The following is a 22,162-nucleotide window of genomic DNA, read 5'->3' as shown; positions in this document are numbered from 1 at the left end:
GCTTTTCTTTCTTTTGCAATCGACCAATCAGAGGCCGTCATTTCTGAAAGTGTGTAGTACCAACTGTAAGACTTGAAGGAAGATCGTTTATCTCGGCTTACCTGGGATTTTCTTCTATGACTTTGTCATAGCTGTTACCCTCTAATTATTACCCCATTAGGCAATATCAAAATGTGCCGCGGGGAAGGGGCATAGAAGTTACGACATGAAATTGCACGATTTACCTCATAGGAATGAAGTTACCCTGTTCAGCCTGTAGTGTGCTAGTGGCAAGATGAAACGTTAGGCTTTTGTGACAGGTCTACCACAGTCCTAACTGACGAAAAATTGCCTACCTTGCGTTGATTTGACACACGCAAACACGGATTCAGCTTTATGTCCTGGTAAAGCTCATACTATTTTGTTTTCAAAGTGTTCAGCGTAAATTTGCATGCAAAAACGATATACAAATGTACGTTACAACAAGTGGATAGAGGGATAATCATAATGTATTACGTGGAATGTTGTTGTCACAAAACTAACCGAAAACTGTTTCAACAAAGGTCAGTTGTTCACTAAACACTTTGCTTAAATTACGATAACAGTAACAAGAAAGAAAAAAGACACAAACAAAGAAAAGTCGATGGATAGATAGATAGATAGATAGATGAATATATATATAGCAGAATAGAAAAACTGAAACCACGATAAAAGACAGAGAGAGAAAGAAAGATTGAAAGAGCAAGAGGAAAGACAGAACCAAGCAGTCACTAAGCCATGCCGTTAATTGTCCCATCTTTCTAATGCAAAGATACCTTGGTGCGTACGTCAATTACGCTGGCAAATAGAACTTATGTCCATGACTAGCAAACTAAACCAAGCAAAACTTTAATGAGAACAGCGCAAGTGTACGACGTGTACGACATGTAAAATAAAAGAGCATACAAGAGAAATGCCCAATGTATCGCTGTAAAATTGTCAGCATTCCGCAATGACTGGGATTCAGTCTTTGCTCTGACATAAAACAAAATGTCTTTCCAGGAGATACTGCGGTGATCATTTTCACTTAGTCCTTCCCACATCGCACCATGGTAACATGTCCAAATACAATGTAGAGCGCAAATAATTAGACCAGTATGGTTGCCGTGCCAATGCAGTACACGACCACAAAGATGATGCACAGAATTGCATCCGGTATGGCGGAGTAGACTTTGGTTTCCTGAAAGTGATTAGAGAGAGAGAGAAAATGAAAACACAAATATATCACAACAAAGATGGCCAACAGAAAATACTTTCATTACTTCAGGCTTACTCAGTATATATTTTATGTATTCTGTCGTGTTCAAAATGTGCCGTCACTATGTCACGGCACATTTTGGTAACTGCACATTTTGGTGATTTACCAAAATGTGCCGTTAGTGCACCTATACCTGACGGGATCAACTGTTACCAAAATGTGCAGTTAAAAGTGGATTTGCCTGCACATTTTTGATAATCTGCACATTTTGGTAACTGAACTAAAAACCCATGGATGGGCTTGAGATTTATGATACGGTCAAGGAGTTAAGGTGATATGGTCCTGCAGTAAAGACAGGCAAGACACTTATTTAGCTCACCCGAGCTGAAGGCTCGATTAAGCTATTGCGATTGCTTTTCGTGCGGGTATGCTGTGTGACCTGCGTGCCAGGTGCGTGGGACTGACAACTCAGTGAAGGGATTCCTTTGAAGGAATGGCAGAAGTACCACAGAATGTCATTAATTTGCCCGCATACAGGGACTGCGAAATGCATGCATGGGAGTTGCTTGCGAGGTGCTGCCGCTAAGGGCCTCCTACTGGCGTTCTGCGTGTACCTCTGCGGGCAATTCCCACGACTCACCCGGAAAAAGTTTTGGTCATGCTGTAAACTTAGCTGCGGGTAAATCGGACTTGCTTGCGCACCTCCGGGCAAATACAGGCGAGATACGCGCTAGGACGTCTGTCAGGTGCGGACCAACTGCGGAGAGCTCCGGGTATCAAATTTCAAACTTCAAAGTCAAACTTCCCCAGATACGGTATGACAAGGCCTTGAGCATGTTCAAAACATGTTCCGAGTGAGTTGCGGGGGTACACGCTGAACACCAGTAGGAGACCCTTACCGGCAGCACCTTGCAGACAACTCCAACGCAGATACTTCCCAGTACCCGTAAGTCGCTCGTAACAGAAAACGGATCGGTTTCAAAGTTCTCACGCAAGTCAAACAAAATACACGCAAGTAGAAGGTAAGTAGCACGCGTCTAGCAAATAAGACACAAGTGCGAAACTCGTAAACATTCTTGTCCGCCAGCAGAAAATTTTCCTGCGTGCTGAAAAATCCCTACTCGCAACAAGCCCGCGTAGCTTGCGTGCGACTTGCGAAGAACAATTTTTACTACCTGGAGGTCCCCGAAGATGACCTGCACGTAACAGTACCTAGCACGTATCTCACTCGTAGTCGCCCGGAGGTGCGCACGCAAATCCTTTTTACCCGTAACCATGTTAAGGCCTTGTAAGACCTTTCCGGTCAAGCTACGCGGGCTTGTTGCGTGTGAGGATTTTCCAGCATACCGGACAATTTCTGAGGGCGTACAAGGATTTAGGCGACTTGTGCATGTGTCTTGTTTGATGAATGCGTGCTACTTATTTCCTTCTTGCGGGTATTCTGTCTGACCTGCGTGCCAGGCGCGTGGGGCCTGACAACTCAGAAATTCATCTGAAGGAATGGCAGAAGTCCAACAGAAATAACAGAATGTCATTATCTTGGCCGCGCTGACCGCATACGGGGACTACGAAGTACCTTCGTGGGAGTTGCCTGCGAGGTGCTGTTCAAGACTTGGCTGCGGGTAAATCGGACTTGCGTGCGCAGCTCCGGGAAACTACGAGCGATGTAATTTTCCTGCGTGCTGGAAAAACCTTACTCGCAACAAGCCCGCGCAGCTTGCCCGGAAAGGTGTGACACGGGCTGCGCGTTTCTAGGCTGCCGATCTCATTCGGTGGGGACAAAAACGAACTGCACTTACAATTTGTTTTGGTGATGATTGTGGAGGAGCAGATAGTTACCAAAATGTGCCGTCAATGTCCTGCACATTTTGGTAAATTTACCAAAATGTACAGTTACCAAAATGTGCAATTTACCAAAATGTGCCGTAGCAGAAGTCCCTTCACTTCTCTGAATTCAATATGTCACATATTGGATATTGGAAATATGTTGTCGGTCAAAGAGACCATTGCTATTCTGTTGTTCTTTCGTTTTATCGTATGCACATAATTGTTCAACAAATGCACATGAACCCATTCTCTCTTTTTTTTTTCTCTTGATACGTAGTCTTTTCATTAGTTTGATGTTAAATAAGTAGAAAGAATATTCCGTCAGTCCAAAAATCAATACTACACCAAATATGATGGTCGGAATAGATTTCCATTCCTCATATCTGCAATTTTCTTCATAGCATAAAGAAAAATAGGCATTAGTGGTAGAAATATAGTATATCAAATGTAGTAATGCTAGTGAAAAGAGAAGAAAGAGAGAAAAAGAGGAAGTAGACACGAAAAAGGAAATTATATATATATATATATATATATATATATATATATATATATATATATATAATATATATTATAGTACAATAATATATCATGATATATATCATAATATAATATATATATATATATATAAAATATATATAAAATATATATATATATAATATATATATATATATATAATATATATATATATATATATATATATATATATATATATATATATATATATATATATATATATATACATGGCGTGGTAACCTACAGAAAGTTTGAGCAGGTGGTTCCTGTCTTCCTCGTCAACCGTCCTCTCTGGCTTGGTTCTCTGGCACACACACAGCGGGAAGACAAAGAACGAGACTATGACAGTTATTTCGACCAGGAACACGAAGACGGTGGAGAAAAGAGTAAGATTCCGCACTTTTGTAGAGCTCTTCGACTCGATTTGAAGTAGAAGGCCGAGTCCTGTCAGGAGCAGTTGCCCAAGGAAGGCCATGCCGGCCGTGACAATTCTCTCCCCAGCCAGGGGAGGCAGGAAAAACACGCCTATCGACATCAGCGTCGTCAGGATAGACGACACCACAATCTGAAGAGACACGTCAACATCGGCGGCATCCTTGACCAGGACGATGTCGAAAACGGCCCTTGAGATCGTCGGCAGCGAAGCTATGGTTTGCACGGTTGCGTTGTAGGACCGCGTGCTGTGTAGATCCCATTCCGACCCGTAGTACAACGCGTCGATGTCGAAGCCGATCGCGTCAAAAACGATGTCCTCTATGGGTTCGACCCGGCACCCGATGGCCAGCGAGCACAGGAGTGTTGGCTTTCCGTCGATTCGGCCACCGTTTACCACATCGTATCCAGCGTCATCCCACTTTCTTTGGCGCACGCACGGCACAGTTGCCTGGAAGAAGCGAAGGTCAGACACCTGCCCGCTGTTCTGTATGGTAGCATCATGTGCAATATTTTGTTGAATTTCTTTCCTAGAAGAAAAGGAGCATAATATCAAAGAATGTAACATACTCGTCGAATATACATAAGATATGTCAAACATAAGTTACCAATTCTCGTTCGATTACATTAACCACCTTCAAATTGTTCCACCATCTCCTTGGTTGAAGTTTGTTTAGGACCATTTCTCATTGTACATGTATAATGAATTATTGGCCATCTCATCGCCAGTGCTGCTAAGAATAAGTGACGAATGTGAAGTTTTGGCGCTACAGGAGAGAGTAATCTGAGGAACTAAGCCCGGGTAACTAGGCTAACGTTCGAGCCGAAGAGAAGAGTGACTATATTCTGTGAAAATAAGAGATTTCTACCGGGTACGTTTTTGAACAAAGGAACACCGGTAATTATGTCATATTGTGACGTTCTGCTAATGTGCGTGCAGTATTACTCTGCTTTCTCACTGCCCGAATCCGTACTTATTGCTGATGTTGGTATTGTGTGTGTGGGTGTATCAGTGCAGTGACATCAGCATGTCTAGAATATTATTGGACTAAACAGAGCAAAAATTACGAGTCAAAGGTCACGGTCGAGACGTACGTGCCGTGTAAGGCGATCCCACTTGGATTTCAAGCAGACATATGGAATGGGATGGATAAATAAGATTCAGTCCCCATGTTGAGAAATTACGGTCGAGGTCTCAGCCCTCAGTGATTGGTGTGTATATTTTTTGATGTAAAACTGCATAATGTTTGATTAGATATGATTTTGCCACGGAATGCGTTTCGATAACAGTATTTTCTGTGTCGTGATAAAGAATAAAGCGTTCAATATCACTGTCCACTGCTAACGTTGCAACTTTCATGACCACAAACCCATGACCACGTATATAGGCCCTACGGAGTGCACCAGGGATGAGGCGTCAAAAGCTTACATCTATCATTACCAATAGCACTGTCTATAATGTCATTTTTGCCTTGCGATATGGTGGTCCTGAGTGTGTTTGGCGGAAATTATTGCACTCCAGGTTCACAATTTCTTTAAGAACAAAAGTAACTCAACATAAAAAATAACAACGACCAAAAATAAACAAAACACAAAACTCAATACAAAGCGATACAAAGGAATACTTTTCACGTAAGTTGGGTAGACAAAAAAAAAAACACGTTTCTTCTGTTTTACAAGAATACGTGATACATTATTATTGTAGTCGCAATCACATTTGGCGATGCGATGGTTATAGTTATACCAATAAATATTCGTATTAGATTGAAAGGAATATTAAAATGGGTCAAAAATTAAGCTGCTCTACCCTTCTTCCTAGGGATCAATTTAACCTCTCTCTAGTCGATCTTCTCAATTGAATTTCGACTTACGCAATATGATTAAGACATGTTTATATCTATCTGCATGGATGGAAAATTCCTTCTTCTAAGGCAATTTTCGACTTTTTAAATGTATTCGTGACTGGTAAGGAAGGCGAGAGTGCTGTTTGCCACTAGCCGTTGGCTGATTGACTGACGCCTCTCGGTTGCGCTGTCTCGAATCTGTCGTCGGACGAGTGTGTCTTGAAGTAAAGCCACGAGGTGTGGACATTGGATACTTGCAAGAGGGGTATAATTTTTCTTTTAAAAAAACCCACCAAAAACATGTGAAACCTTGAAAATATTACCACTTTTACGGGCCATTCTAATGAAATAACTCCCTTTCTGTTTGTACTTGATTTTGCTTCATTTAAACCACAGGGACTTTAGTAAGATATTCATGCACTTCACCATGCTTCACTTTAAGTACATGTTAGGGCTGCAGTAAACGCACAACACTCCTACGAAATGGTAATTTCGAAATTTGGCGGGATGATTATCTTTAGGACTTACCCGTGGAGTATGGCTGTGTCCGGAGTCCAAAGGCTTTCGCGGGAGAGCACTAGATATGCGATGTCGAATTGGGTCCGGTTCCAAGCCACTTTTTCATCCGTCCAGTTCTGTCGATAAAAACCGCAAAATTTGCGCTCTCAGTAGTTACTGGAGCGGGAGAAAACTGTTAAAAGTTCACTTGCAAAAAGTTATCACTATGTTATCATGGAATGGATGTTTGTGACTGTTGTCATGCTATCTCTGTATCAGTGTGAGCTGCGTTTCCGTTACTGTGACTGTAATTGCCATCATCATCAATATGAAATCACGATTGAGATTTGGTGAAAATGGTCCATAGTGATTGTAACGTGAATGTTTGTCACACTTTACTCTACTAACAGCAGCTATTCTCAAAACAATTCAAAAGCTTTAGGCCCATGCACCAGAGTAGGCGCACAACACACGCATACATGGCGTCCAAGACACAACCAAGTCGCCATTCCAATTGAAACTTTCATTCCAATTTTGTTCCTTTGCACTTTACCTACATACCGGTATCAAGGAGCTTCGAAGCTCCTTGCCGGTATCAAACATTATACCTAGTGCATGTATCTGCAACAATAGCCTGCATTCACTCGTACAAAATAGCGGGATTGCGATCGCGGTCATCGCGCTCCAAATCTCGATTTTTTTTTTTTTTTATTCATTTTTTTTTCTTGCAAGGACAAAAGTAGCCCGCTAGTTGTCGATCGATAAATCTATTGTTCTTGCGCCTCACAGTGATGTGTATTTTTCCCCTTATATTTGCTAAACTGGATTTAGATTTTACTTCTGACGTTTATTTGTTGTTGTTGTTTTTTCAGCTTCATTTGACTGGTTCAAGTTATCGCAAAAAAAAAAGAAGAAGAGAAAGAAGAAAACAATATTTTCATATTTCAAGAAACAAGTGGTGGAATGTAGCCAATACCCTTGAGCATTCCCCAGTTTTATGAACTTTGCAAAAATGATATCTGAGGGAAAAAAGCGGGTTTCGGGTTCGTTTGTTTTTTGTCTTTGTTTTTTTTTAATCAAATGTAATGTAAGATTTTTATTACAGATTTGCATATCTCGGTACATGTACAATGTTTATGTATAATGTTGCATGTTTGTCTTTATTCCTTGCTTTGTTTTGTTTTTGTGAATGTGATTTTTTTTTTGTCTCACTGAACGAAATTCGAATAAAGAATCATAAAAAGGGTGGTGCGCACGCTGCTAAGATGTGCGCTTTGAATGATGGGATATAAAATCTCGAGCTTATTTTGGTCGAGCGTTCACACCATCACCGTGGGCCAAATTAGCGCGCTTATTCGAAAATGGTCTAGCCAATTTTTGTGTTATCGCGATGCAAATCTCGAGATTTGTAACCCCCTAATTTGTGTACGTGTGAATCCCCCTATTGGCAGTTATCTCGACCGGCAATACGGGGGATATTTCTGTACGTCTGAACGCTTGCAGGAAAACTCGAGATTCAGAGCGCAATCATTAACTTGCTAATCCTGAGAGTGTGAACGTTTGCAACAACGCGATATTGGGAGTGCGCTCGCCATCCCGCTATTGTGCGCTTGTGTATGCAACTATTGTATGAATTGATTGTCTGGAAACATTATTTGTAGCATCATTCTGCCTGGTAAAACGTTATGTGCAGAAAATCGCGGACAAAAATCAGATGGTATCATAATCTAAGCAATTTTAAATAGTTTTTGAATAGTAACTCTTGAAACAAAATTGCAAGTGGCATTTGAACCTGTTGATTCATATGCAGTGCTTCACATCGAATTGTTGTGATTTCGGTCCTATATAGCAGTGAAAATACAACAGCAACAACATGGAGCAATTATCTTCGATGGTCGTGTTTTGTTTTGTTTTGTTTTGTTTTTTGTTTTTTTACGCCAGCTATAAGTCTAATACCGTGGCCTAGACCCTGGGTTATTTTGCGCTATCATAGTAGAATGGAAAACCATTAGGGACGTTCAAATCACATCAACAGCGTGATGGGCGGTTCCAGCGGCGCGGCTAACGCGGTTCACAACCGAGGTATATATAAGATGAGGTCGAACTGGTTCAATGCTTGGTTGATCTTACAATTTTATGAGACAGAACTTTGATGCCTCACAAGGAGTTCGTGGTTAAACTTCACTGGTTAATCCTAACTGGCTTATATCCAGATAATGATGAAGACAAGAACAAGGACAGAAGCGCGACTTTTCGTTGCTTGTGATATTATAAAATCAACATAATTTGTTCGTTGGACTTCAAACAAAGCAGTACAAACTAAAAAACCTCCGAAAGCTATAAATCGTAACGTACCTGATACAACCAAAAGTAGATCTCCGCAGTCCCCGCCTTTTCGTCCTGTACAAGACATTGACAGCGGCAAAAGAAAAAAACAAATTAAAACACGGTTTTATTGCTCCGTCGTTTAATTTCGACATCAGAGGCGGTCGATATTTGTTTTAACGAAAGTTTCATTATCCGAAAATGAAGTAAGGTTCCTTATTCCAAAATACACAAATTCCCTATATCTTGATGTTCGTTAATCTTAAAACGGACTATTAATATAGACTTCGATGATTCGAACATTTCGGGCGTTATTCCAAAAATTCGTTATTCCGAAGGTTCGTTAATTCGACAATGAAATAGGCTTGTAAAACCGAAGGTTTGTTAATCCAAATGAAATAAGGGTAGTTAATACGAACATGAAGAGAAGGTGCGTATAGACACCTCCTAACGAACTTTCGGAATTACGGACCTTTCTTGTTGTTTTGTTGTTTTTTTTGTTTTTGATTATCGAACCTTCGGAATAACAATCTGTACTGTAACCATCAGAGACACTGGTAACATTCGACCATAGAGCTCACCATAACTATCCAACAGAGAAAATATATAGAGAGATATAGATATAAATAGACCATTATATATATATATATATATATATATATATATATATATATATATATATATATATATATACCATGTATACATAGATAGAGAATGGGAGAGAGAGAGAAAGAGAGGGAGAGATAGGGAAGGAAGGAAAGATGATCACGTGACTTAGGTGTTGACACATCGCCCTGCTGCACTTACCACATTGCTAATGCTCTTCACAGATATCGACGCGGCTATTTTCAGTGGATCCGTCGAATCAGTCGTAGGTGGGAGATACTTGCTGTAGTTAAGCAGGATCTTGGTGAGAAGCCTGTACCTTGCTTCGCTTCCGTCTGAAAAAAAATTAACGGACATTATTTGTTGCTAAAAATTAGCAACAAAAAAAATCTGACATGTCTTTATACTTGCTTATCGTTGACGACATGACCTCTGCCCAGGATCGATAAAGAGTGCATTTTTGCTTATTTTAATCAACCATAACTTGAACTCAAATTGAACTGCCAGAAAACTATGTATATATATATATATACATATATATATATATATATATATATATATATATATAATATATGCATGCATAGCCTCAACAAAAATTAATGCAACCCGGCCGTTTCTTTTCTCTGCCTCTGGACACGGTTGCGAACAATGGCGACACTTTTGACGATTTCTTCGAAAAAGAAAACATGGATCTTCTCTGGGAAGCAAATCCAAGCTTATCTAGAATTACGAATTTACGACGTACCTTTTATACTTCCTTATTCTTTTCTTTTTTTCTTACCTTCAACAAAGCGCAATGTTCATCTTGTGACTTCTACGTGTGTATATTCTAGTATGACACATTAATTATCTTAGCGCCCTGAATTTTAAGGATACGGTCCATGTAGGGCATGAATCCTGTGTTATAATAATTATGCGTCTATCTCAGAGTGGGGTGTTTGCCGACAACATGCCTCTTGATCCAGCTGTAGGCCTATAATGTGTAACCATGGAGCTAAATTATCATTATGATTTCCTTTAAAAGTATTATAACGACCATCATATCTGAATCTCTACGCGTCTATAAATTCCGAGGTTTCCCGAGACTTCAACTATTGATTTTTGATTGTTTACTCATTCCTGTTTTACAGCAACTAAAAAAAATAACAATGACAATTCCGCACAAATAACACACTACATCAAACTTGTTTCACAATCAACTGATAATGCACACATTATATAAAGACAGGGGAAGAGCATTGATGTTGATGTCATACTTGGCTTCACATAAGTAAACGGAAATTAAACTCGACGTACACTCATCGTCGTCCTCTATAGCTTCATCTGTGAAAAAAAGCCAACTTGCTACAACAGCAATTCGAAGGAGGCGGGGGGGGGGGGGGGGAGGCACTATCTCTGACACAACATGAAATACATGCATGGTGCACAATATTCTTGGAGAATTTAAGGCAATGCTGTATCACACCTACTACTCACAACACACACACACACGCAAACACACACACACACACACACACACACACACACACACACACACACACACACACACACACACACACACACACAAAACCAATGTACAGTGAAAACCAGGAAAGATGAACCGACACACATTTTAAAGGATATTGTATTCGCGCCGTTCAAGGTCCAATAAATACGGGAAGGTACACAACAACTGAAAGACAAAAATCTTCTTGAAAAGATAAGGACAATGAATTACCACTGACTATTAGAACTGCTCGATTTCAATGAAATATTTTTAAGTGAAGTCAATCAGTGCTGTATGTCTAAAACCCCAAATTCATATTTTGTATGCCTACATATCATTCTTTTTTTATATACATATCAATATCATGTATGCACAAAAACAATGAACATGAACATGAACATGAAATACGGAGTATAAATACCCACTAACTGATCTTGTCGCGTAAGCAATTTTGCAGTGTATTGGGTTGACATTGCGTGTTTCCAGTCGTGACCCCAAATAAGTGCACGGCAATCGCTATCTATACATACACAATTCATATTATACTCGTCGCCTCTTGCCTTCTTTCGTCCTTCCCCCCTGGGCCAACTGTCGAGATTGCGAGAGGAAACCATTGCAATCCGACCCAGCACGAACATCGACAGCTCTCGACTTTTCCCCCGCTGAGGGTCCGAGATTTACTACGACCTTCCAACTTTCATAATTTCCTCGAACCCGCCCCCAGCAAAAAACATAAACAAACCACAAAAACACAGAAACAAAAACATTATTACGTATGTAAACAGCGCGTCTGAAAAAAACAACAACGACAACAACAACAGCAATTTAGTAAAGGTTTACAGCGAGATATCGAGGCTCCCTTGAAATTCTTGTACATTTTCCCAGTCATTTTTGCTGTTACGTTCACTGTACGACGTTCAGATACCTTTATCATTATAACGATGGCTGGTACATTTATATTGCCATGTTTCATGCCCTACTCTGCCTCAAGCTGTAATGATCATAACGAAAATCTTAGAATATCACAAAGTGACATAAAAATATATTAATTTCAAATATTTATTGTCTAAATTAACCCATATCAACATTTGTATAAATGTAGATAGATGGATAGATAGACAGATAGAGAAAGATATGCAAATATTTAAGAAACAAGATCATCACTTGCACAAATTCTAAAAAGCAAGATAAAGTAAACTTTGTACCATTACCTAAAAGAAAAAAGAAACGGATATAACAATTCCGACCATAACAAATGGCATATTAGAGAACCCATTTACATGAAAACATTAAAACGCTAAATAAGCAAGCAAACAGACAAATATCCAGGAGGTATAGCCTCGTAGGACGACGAACTCCGCGCACGTCGTACAGGCATGAAACCGAAATCATAACACTGCCCAAACAAGTCCAGCAAATTCTGATTCCAGATCTGACCTTGGTGAAATGTTACACTATATAGATCTAAATTTAACCCGAATTACTGAATTGCACTTTATTGTTTTATACGTTTATCATAGTACGGATATACTTACGAGCTGCAGCAAGTCTACAAGAAGCTTGATACAACTTATAAGATGCTGTCTGTATGAAGGCGAGTACATCTTAAAGAAACATTTCTATGAGGATGGCATCAACAGGATTCCAGATGGAGGTACGATACGACATGGAAGTACATTTCTTCATCTCGAATTCCTTTTCCGCCTGAAGACGGATTTTTGTATAATCGATGTCATTATATTGATAATAGCGAAATGATACTGATAATAATATCGATCATAATACCATATTATTATATTAACAGTATTAATACAAATAACAATAATAGAATTAGGCCTATAATCATCTTTGTCATTTTTCATGTTGTCATTATCATCATAATAGGCGTCAGAATAGGCCACTAAATCGATAGCACATTACAAATGCTGTACCTATCATCATTATTATTGTTATCATTATCATTATTATCATTATCATTATTATTATCATCATTAAATTTATCATTTGATATTATCATTGTTATCAATATTATTATCATTGTTATCAATATTATTATCATTATTGTTATCATTATTACTATTATTATTATTATTTTTTTATTATTATTATTATTATTATTATCATTATTATTATTATCATCATTATCATTAATTTATTGTAAGTGCGAACAGAGAACATTAATAAAATCGACATCAAATACTTCGGGTTCGAGTCCCATATTTATAGTCTTGCTGATCAACGTTTGTATGTGATTATGCCGTTCCCTCTTGAAGAGATAACGTCAGTCTGGCCGTATTAAAATTCTGACATTAGATGGATGTCCCGTGTGTGAGGAAGTCATGCCTCATGCAGACAAAAAAATAAAGGATCCCGCTTTACTTGCTGGCGAAGAGCACGGTGCAAGCCGGTGAAATGGTTCACCCCATTTTATAATTTCATAATTAAGCCAGCAAACGGTATCAACTCGGAACATTTTGCAATACGGTGGAGAATGCGACCAACTTATTACTTACTGTATGTAGCAGTGAAAAGTCACATATCATAACATTACATATCAAAGGGCAGGAATGCTATTATTCCGTCGTAAATGTTACATCATAGACTTGCAAGAGAGAATCTAAATTCAATTTAAGTTTCCAGCTTACAAAATCGCTTGTCTCAATATAGAGGTCATCACCTCTACCCTGGCTCCGGCGAAGGAGCCCGCCTAGTACTTCGTGAAGAAGTCACGCTATTATATTCTCTGTCGTGTTTTCAATGTTTCCTCCAGAATCGAGCGATATGAATCAGCTGTCTGCGCGTCGCAAAACGAACTTGAACTCTGACATCAAAGTGCGGCTGCAATTTGTGAAGAAAAAAAAACCCCACATCAAACAAAAAGAAAAGATTACGGGACCACGAATCACATGTAGTAGTCATGTGAACCCAAAGAGATCCGAAACCTATATTATCATCTCGCTGTGTGAACCTAATCTGCCCTATTGAATAGATCGTTGTTTCGAACGAACCATATATCGTCAGTGGTTCCTTTCTACTTGCATAAGTATTTAGTATATTGCTCCATAATTGTATTATATCCCTCTTCTATTGGATTACATAGACGAATAAAAAAAAATACTGACGGTTTGCAAAAAGACATGGAAGATTGCCAACGGTCGTAAATACTATTCTCTTGATATGATATCACATCAATGTCTATACGTGCATGCAGTACACGCATGCTTAGCCTTGCAAAAGCTGCAAAAACTGGCAAAAGCTTCCTTACAATTAGAAAAGAAATATGAAATAAAGCACAGTGTACTCCCGTTATAACGAAGTCCTAGGGATCGGCGGTTTTCTTTCGTTATATCGAAATTTCGTAATAACCAAACAGTATAGTGTAAATGAGAATTTAGGGACTTGAATCTGGATTTCTCTGTAACGAGAATTTCGTTATAACCGTTTTTATTTTTTTTTTTACAAGTAACAAGTGTGCTTTGTAAGAAAGTAACAGAATTTTCACGTTTTCAACAAACGGTAGCTGCCACACACAAGAAGAAGGTATCACCTCAAAATCATCCTATTGTTTTGTACTGAGAAATAGAATAAATACTTATATTGTGTTTATGTCTTCAGTTAGGGCATAAAACCCAGTCCCCTTAAGAATGTCACAATATTCTCTGTTATTACTTCTCTACAACTTATGACGCAAATTTACGATGCGGGATATTTTGAAAAAAAAATTGTGTTGGGAGGTAATTCCCATTATAGTGTTCTGCCTTTTTTTACAAGCAACATTGATTAAGGGGTGTGAGACAGAGTTCTAAAGGCTAATTCGTTTATTTCAAGATTACCTTTAAGGCATGAAAAGTTCCCTTAAGCATGTATAGGCGTTCATGGTGAATGCCAATTCGATGAATGCACACGCTGAAAGAGCAGTTGAACATTCGGTGAAAACCTATGGAAAATCTGACAATCCCTTCAGAATTTATGAGTTTTCAAAGATTTTGTTTGTTCCATACGAGATTCCCTTTTTCAGGTGGGAAATCTGCAGCAATTCGTGATGACCCATCAAAAGCTGGGCAATATAAAGAAACTATAGGGAACGATTTGAACAAATTTCTATTTTCAATGAAAACAACATATCCCTTTGACCTGCCACTGACACATACAGCAAATGTCAGTCTCCAGTTCTGGAGGGCCTAAGTAAGGAGCTATGACATCACAAGTTGTAGAATTTTTATGTAGACCTATATACATACATACATACATACATACATACACATACACATACATACACATACGTATACATATAAAGGACCGTACATGTAATCATCAACAACAACAACTACGAAGACGACGACGACAACAACAACAACCTTAAAGCAAATCATAACTTTTGTCTAGTTCCCCCCCAACTTTTACACTTTACTCTTCAATATTGTTTCATTGCTACTCTTATAGATATTCGCTGAAAGTTTTCCAATATTACTCTTTAATTTTTCTTTAATTCATAATTCTTTAAAGTTTCCTTTATCGACTGCCTTGAATGCTGATTCAAATGTTTATTTGTTTATTTGTTTGTTTGTTTGGTTGTTTGTTTTCTGCGTGTTCTGAAAAGAGTAGAAAGGAGGTTGTACGGCTGTTGCACTTCGCAGGGTTCCACGCGAGTCGTCTATTGTTCACCACAGTCGACAACCAACTGCCGGTATACCATCGCAGTGAACTTCAAGCGGTCATATGAGGTAAAGAAGACAGAACAAAGGAATAACAAAACAAACACAAAAACAAACGTATCGGAGAACATCCGGAAAACATGAGCATGTCCTTCTGAAGTCTAGAAAAGAGATATGAAAAAGAGAATGATCTGCGGAAGGCCTTCCATGAAGCCGCGGAGAACCGACAATTAAACCGCGGACGTGCAACATTCTGCAGGCAGCAAGAATCCACCTTTGACCCACTGTCACCAGCAGTTTATGTCACATCGGCAACAGTTCTGTACTTATTTGATATTTCGTCATTGAGCTTTTATACCCGTTATTATAGAGGGGAATGGAACCTAAATATACCTAGGGTGAATGCAGCAATATTAGTAAAAAAAAATCATTATCAAAAATTGAGTAAAATCGCACAATCCGTTCATAATTTATAATTTTTTTAATTTTCGATGCAGCTATCGCCCTGGCTGAGAAGACTACCGACAGATCATGACGCCACGTCCGTACAACGATATAAAGGAAATACAAAGGGAATTCAGCAAATTCATTCTTTTTTTTCAATGAAAAGTGCATCTTTAGGATCGTATGATCGCTCTGGAAAAAAAAAACAACAACAAAAATAGAGATTCGTTTTATTCTTCGACTTACGCATTTCCCACTTCATAATCTAATTCAATTCAATTCAATTCAATTCAATTCAATTCAATTCATTTTTTGAATTCTTTTTTTTTTTCCAGCAAAACAAAACACAGAATAAATCAGGAATTATAACATTGGCATGTATTCAACTGTACATGATAGATGATGGTTCACAAAATAAAATTATATATGCATTACAAGCAATTTGTCATTCGCAACTGTAAATTTCATGAAAGAACTCTTCTTCTTTTTCTGTAGAAGTGCATCTTTCATATCAAACGTGCACTGCAGAGTGGTACATGCATGCCGTCATGACACTATTATTTACATAAAGTGAACAATAATAATATGTTGTGCAGTAATATGCACATGTGAAGTGTCTCATTTAATCTCATTTTATAACAGCTTCTGGGAATCTCGCGTCCTACAAGCCATGCTTCTATGATTCCTCATTTCATTTGCATTCGTTCTTTTATTTTGTTGGTATTGTGCAGTTTGAGCATTCAATTCTTGATATGTGTAGAACTATATTATGATAAACAATAATTTAAAGACCAAAACCGCCAGCTTTCATAGACTTAAATGGCCCTCGCCTTCTACACTCTTCTGCCTGTGCGTCCTGAACGAGACGCCTTCATAGCCAAATTCTAATATCAACTCTCCTTTTTCGCGGCGGATTTAAGCTTCCGAAAAAGGCAGTTTGCTGATATAGGCCAATACATTGTATTACACAAAATACCAGTTCAGTTCCCGTTTGTATTTTTCTGCACTATTTTTCAAGAGTATATAGAAGAAAAGGGATCATGTCATTTTTTTTTAGGTGTATACCTGGTATAGTGTGCCACTTTCGACGATAAAATCACTCAATTTACGCACTGAATGCATTACGCACACACGCACATACTTTTTTTTTTCAATGATATTTTATTGATTTCATTCAAATCATTCATAAATCAACCCATTCTGGGTGTACCATGAACATAAAACGGTACAAATGCCATTTAAAACACAAATCCATTTATCAACTTATACACCTCCCCCCCCCACACACACACACACCCACACACACACACACACAAACAAACAACAACAACAATTACTACAACTACAACTAATACAACAGCAACAACACACACACACACACACACACACACTAACACACACACACACACACACATGACACACGCACACAAACCCACACCCACACGCACGCACGCACATTTAGGCCTATACTTTTATTACCTGCATGATGAAGGAAATAACTCGTCATGAGAAGGGTGAAGACGTAGAACACAGCTCTCGACATCGTAATGTTGTCAGCCAAACAGCGCGCTATATCAAGAGAGCGACAACGATCAGATCTCCTTCCTCCCGTGCAATGAATAAGCTCAGGAGACTGCTTGTTTCCTCTGTCCCTGTTTTGTGGACCGCCTCCGCGCGGGGTTGGAGTCGGGAGAGCTGACAGGCAGTCGGTCTGATTTTGCGATCATCTGAGCAGCCAGCAGCTGATGTCGTCTCTTTAACCTCCCTCAAACGATTTTCACAGACGGTGGAGCTAGAAGAACTGAAGCCACAGCTTAGCCCCATGTAGGGCCTATATACGTCGGCTGAATTTAAACCGCTTACCGGCCTGGCATGGTTTCTGTGTGCTAGGGGGGAAGCGGTAGGAAAGCGCAGTGGATGTTTTATAGTCTAATAAGTGCACTGTATTAGTATGATTTTGGCCTCATGACAGGCAAGAATGCAGCCCTCGACATGACAAGTGACAATCACCATATCGGCCTGAATGTAATTTAACAACAACAGAAACAACAACAACAACAACAACAACAACAACTACAACAACAACAACATCTACAACATTATCAACAACAACAACAACAACAGAAGTAACAACTGAATTAATACGAAAATTCAAAGAAAAAAAACACCAAAACAACATCATTATCTTACGGTAATACCGATTGTATGTTTCCGTCTGTCAGCTAAATATGATATATACCAGCAGTGATTTTTGTCTGGAACGCAGATTGGGTGTTCTTTGTGCTATCATAATATGCAGTAGACATTTACTGTTTCGTGAGCCAGCATAATTGTCTAATAAGTCGGGGGGGGGGGGTCTTTATATTTCTTAGTGCTTTGTAAAGTTTTATTGTGTGCACCGTATTTGCATGACCACGCTTCGAAAAGCAGATACACAGATCAAGCCATGAGAAATCACTATTCAAACAAAACAATAGGACCCCAATGCAAAAAAGAAGAAAAAGAAATAATAACGTTTTTTTTCCTGTATTGCAAGTGCACGTCATCCTGTACGGAAGACAATTCACCTACTCCGCTCACAGGCCGTGCTGGGGACAATGTTTTTGCTCATACGCCTGTAAACACAATGATAAAATTGTGCAGTCAGCCATGATTATGATGTGCACGAAAAGAAAGTGAAAAGAACGCCATTATTTACACACCTTTGATGCGCGGTTGCTTCCTGTATTTCCTTCCTGTATACCAGATCAGAGCCCCATGACCGTGAGGAGCGGAGGGGGTGGGGGGGGGGGGGGGGAGGGGTGGAAGCATGCTCTTTGAACATCATAGATTGACATCATTAAAAAGATTACAAAAGGAATATAAAAATTAATGTTCTCTCAAAGTTCGGAGTTTTGTGGAAAAGCTAGGAGCTGTTAAAGCATGGACCACAAGCAGGATTTTGATAATTACCCTTGCGCACTATAGTAATTTCATAAAACACAATGGTATAGAATTCTTGTGGGGTGATGACATCACATCATCCAGGTTTGTAGATATTCGGTGACTCATAATTTGTTTCATGGCATTTGCTTTTGCGACAAGTGCTCCTATGAAATATCTGCACCCCATTAAGCGAAACATAAATTCTACCCACAGACATAGTCCTAACCCTAATTCTAATCATATTCTTCACATCAAACTAAACCAAAACCTTATCATAACCCTTACCCTTACCCTTAGTCTAAGTCCTTAACTGGAGAAAGTAAGACCGGAGTAATAATCTCAGGAGCAAAATATGTCGTGTCACGCTCATAATCATCAAACGAAAAAAAAAAAAAAAACATCCGTAATATTCATAGTCTCTATGTTCAAATAGGACGACGCCTTTACCATTCTTGTTCTTGTCGTAATTTTTAATTTCAATTTTACGTATAAAGAGTGGAGTGCCTCCTCAGTCACACGCAGATGTGTGACCGTGAATAAGTGATTACTTCTATAGAGTCCCTTTAAAGGGGCTCTAAAGGGGCTCTAAAGGGAGTCTAGATGTGATAGTGTTGGTCTGCCCTCTGTTGCCCGTCGGGCGAACAGGCAATGGACATGTCCTGAATAATTCAATGCTGTCGAATAGGATGCATGCATTTTCCCCTCCCACTAGTAGCTTAATTTACCTCTCAACCGACGAAAAGTACAAACTCAGACTGAACAGCGCATTTCAGAGACTTTTGTCCGTTGTCTATTATATTTACAGTTTATTTTCTAAAGCTGTATCGTGACTAATTCACGTTCGGGAGGCTTAATTCTACTACACAGCTGCAGGAAAAGATACGAGGAAGAACAAAAAGAATTTTTTGAATATTCAACTAAATAATATGCCCTTTCAAAAGGAATTGATTGGGGGGCAGTTATTTCTTCTTTTTCCAAGTGCAGTACCACATAAAGTATGCCTCCCAAAATAAAGAATGCAAATCGTTGTAAGGATTTTCATTTTCTTAAAGTTTTTTTTTTTGTTGTTGTTGCTTGTTAGCCGACGAAACCGGGAATCTTAAGTGGGCCTCCACTCTTGGAAATGTGGCGCCGGCCATGCAAAAAGCGCTTGACTTAACTGCACTTGACTCTGCATGGTTATACCGTTACATATTTTACAGTTTAAATGTATTCTTAGAGGAGAGGCGATAGATGTCATTCTGGGATGATAATATAATATTGTGCTTACTCGAGGGTGTTGATAGATTCTGGGCTGAATACTATAGATGAAATTGCCGTATCATTGACTTTGTACGAGAGTGTATTATTGTTATTATTGTTATTATCATTATTATTATTATTATCATCATTTCTATCATTATTATCATTATTATTATCGCTATTACTATTACTACTACTGCTACTACTACTACTACTACTACTACTACTACTATTATTATCACTATTATTATTAGCACTAAGCTGCAAGGGGTATTAAAAGGCGGTATTATAGTTATGGCAGATAACCGATTGCTCTCTGTGCTTGTTCAGCTACCTGTGCGCGCGGCGCGAACTAGAGCAATCGCTTTGATTCACATGGTCGTCCGCTCGGCCAATCGGAGAGCGACTTCAATGTATTGGAATGGGAAGTTTGACCAGCTGATATATCTGCGTTAATATACCCATTTTATAAAACGAATAATGCCCAGTTATGCACGTGACGTTTGTGGAGATCGCACTCTCGGGTATTCACAATATCGTGCATGACACTACGTGTATCGTCAATACCCTCGAGTGCGCTCCATCTTCACTAACGCATTCCCACCGGTGCATTTATTGTAATGTTCCTGTGACATTCGTGCATTTAATTTTCGGATTTACTCATGGTACCTACATCAGAATACATTAATTGTATTTTAGCAATGATTGTGTTCGCTGTTGCTTCAAACTTTGGTTCCTGTTTATCTTGTCGCATCGGCAGAATCACAGAAGAATATCAACGAATCACTACGTCTTCCTTTGTCTGTATAAAGCATTTTTTTTTTCTTATAGAGACAGCCATGTAAAGAAGTACTTTGGACCCACATTTTTGTCAGGGGAATGAAAAGTATTAATGACGTCTGGTTTTTCAATACTGATTTGGTCATAAAGATCGATAATAATTTATGAAGACTCATACCGTAACAAATATTACTGTTAGAAAGACACAACAACCAACAACAAAACAGAATGAAAGCCTATTGATTTTATGCATATATTTTTTTTTTGTCGATGGTGCAGATGTGTGCATTTGTTTGCATTCTTCAGAAACTGACGTTATTTTTTAAGTGACGGCAAATACGCGGAGACCACGTCAATATCCATTTGTAACATTTGTTGTTTTTTTTACTCCATGATTCAATTCCATTGGAGCTAGCCAGGAAGTTTTTGTTTTATTTTGTTTTTCTGTTTTCTCCCTCCCTCATTCCCTCTCTTTTCTACCTTTGTCTCACAGATGAATGCGCAATTTCATCACAGATACATGTATTGTAATCTGCCAAAAGTTTTTCCTTAGAGGGAAGGTAATCGTTCGAAAGTCTGGTGGGACCATGACGTCATCATTTACACCTCGAGAAGCTTATCTCTTCCTATCTCTCACACACCCACCCCCCCACACACACACAAACCTGAAGTTTCTGCCAGTTTTCAAATCTACAGCATATGAATAATATCCATAATTTCACTTCCACTTACATTTACTTACACAGACGTGAAGTTCTTTTGCTGTCGGTGAAGTGAATGGCTGGGTAACATCAATTTTGTCCCTTAACACTGAAGGGTAAAACCCATGTCAAATACATTGATCCGAGTCATTTAGATTCCTTGTAAGATCCTTTCAAATGCTGCTAAAAAGCATTCGGGACTTGACCACGAAAACTAATCATGTTCTAAAGCCCTCGCCTATTATAGTACCTCCGTCGTGACACCAACTGCCCGTGCCAAATAGTTTCAATATTATGTTATCGTTTGTCTTTCAGTTTGAAATCATATGAATGCGAAAATTGTCCACGCAAAGCAAGGGAGCAAACAAACAAACAAAACAAAACAAATGAATAAAAATAACCCCGACAGCAGCTGTTTCATTGTTCAATTTGGGCACATTAATTCATGGATCCTATTTCGAGCGCGATACCTTCATAATCTATTATTGACGTTGTTTAAAACTCATTTGTGTTCAAAATATGACTGCAAACCAAGAAATAATGGTGCACTTGAAATACTTTATTTTTTGTTTGTTTAGATATTTGATTAGTGTTGCGACCATTGATTCACCGATTGGTATGACCTTCGTGTACGACAATTAATTGTTTGAGATGTAATATGTACACTT

The 22,162-nt window shown here is 38.8% G+C and overlaps 1 protein-coding gene across 1 annotated transcript; it reads right to left on the bottom strand.

The window, feature by feature from the left end:
* Window positions 1-960: 960 nt before the first annotated feature.
* On the bottom strand, window positions 961-17,442 carry LOC139717336 (5-hydroxytryptamine receptor 3A-like). The gene is made up of 6 exons (XM_071628842.1): window positions 17,326-17,442; window positions 9,463-9,596; window positions 8,686-8,730; window positions 6,361-6,467; window positions 3,801-4,518; window positions 961-1,198 (listed from the first exon to the last, which is right to left on the bottom strand). Exons 1-6 carry the CDS (start codon window positions 17,387-17,389, stop codon window positions 1,106-1,108), a joined length of 1,161 nt encoding a protein of 386 aa, XP_071484943.1. The 5' UTR covers window positions 17,390-17,442; the 3' UTR covers window positions 961-1,105.
* Between the last annotated feature and the right edge of the window lie 4,720 nt (window positions 17,443-22,162).

Source organism: Diadema antillarum, unplaced genomic scaffold (assembly GCF_040938485.1).
Source record: "Diadema antillarum isolate AM-2024a unplaced genomic scaffold, OU_Dant_1.0 scf00000074, whole genome shotgun sequence".
NCBI lineage: Eukaryota > Metazoa > Echinodermata > Echinoidea > Diadematoida > Diadematidae > Diadema > Diadema antillarum.
Note: the sequence above shows the minus strand (reverse complement) of the source record. Positions and strands in the feature narration are given on the sequence as shown.

What these genes read in the sequence shown, in the direction of transcription:
- LOC139717336 (XM_071628842.1), bottom strand. Translation starts at nt 17,389, where the DNA reads ATGTCGAGAGCTGTGTTCTACGTCTTCACCCTTCTCATGACGAGTTAT. An exon ending in TTATTTCCTTCATCATGCAG is followed by an intron (nt 9,597 to 17,325) that starts GTAATAAAAGTA and finishes ATTTTTTTTCAG; the next exon opens with ACGGAAGCGAAGCAAGGTAC. An exon ending in GACACAGCCATACTCCACGG is followed by an intron (nt 4,519 to 6,360) that starts GTAAGTCCTAAA and finishes CTTTTCTTCTAG; the next exon opens with GAAAGAAATTCAACAAAATA.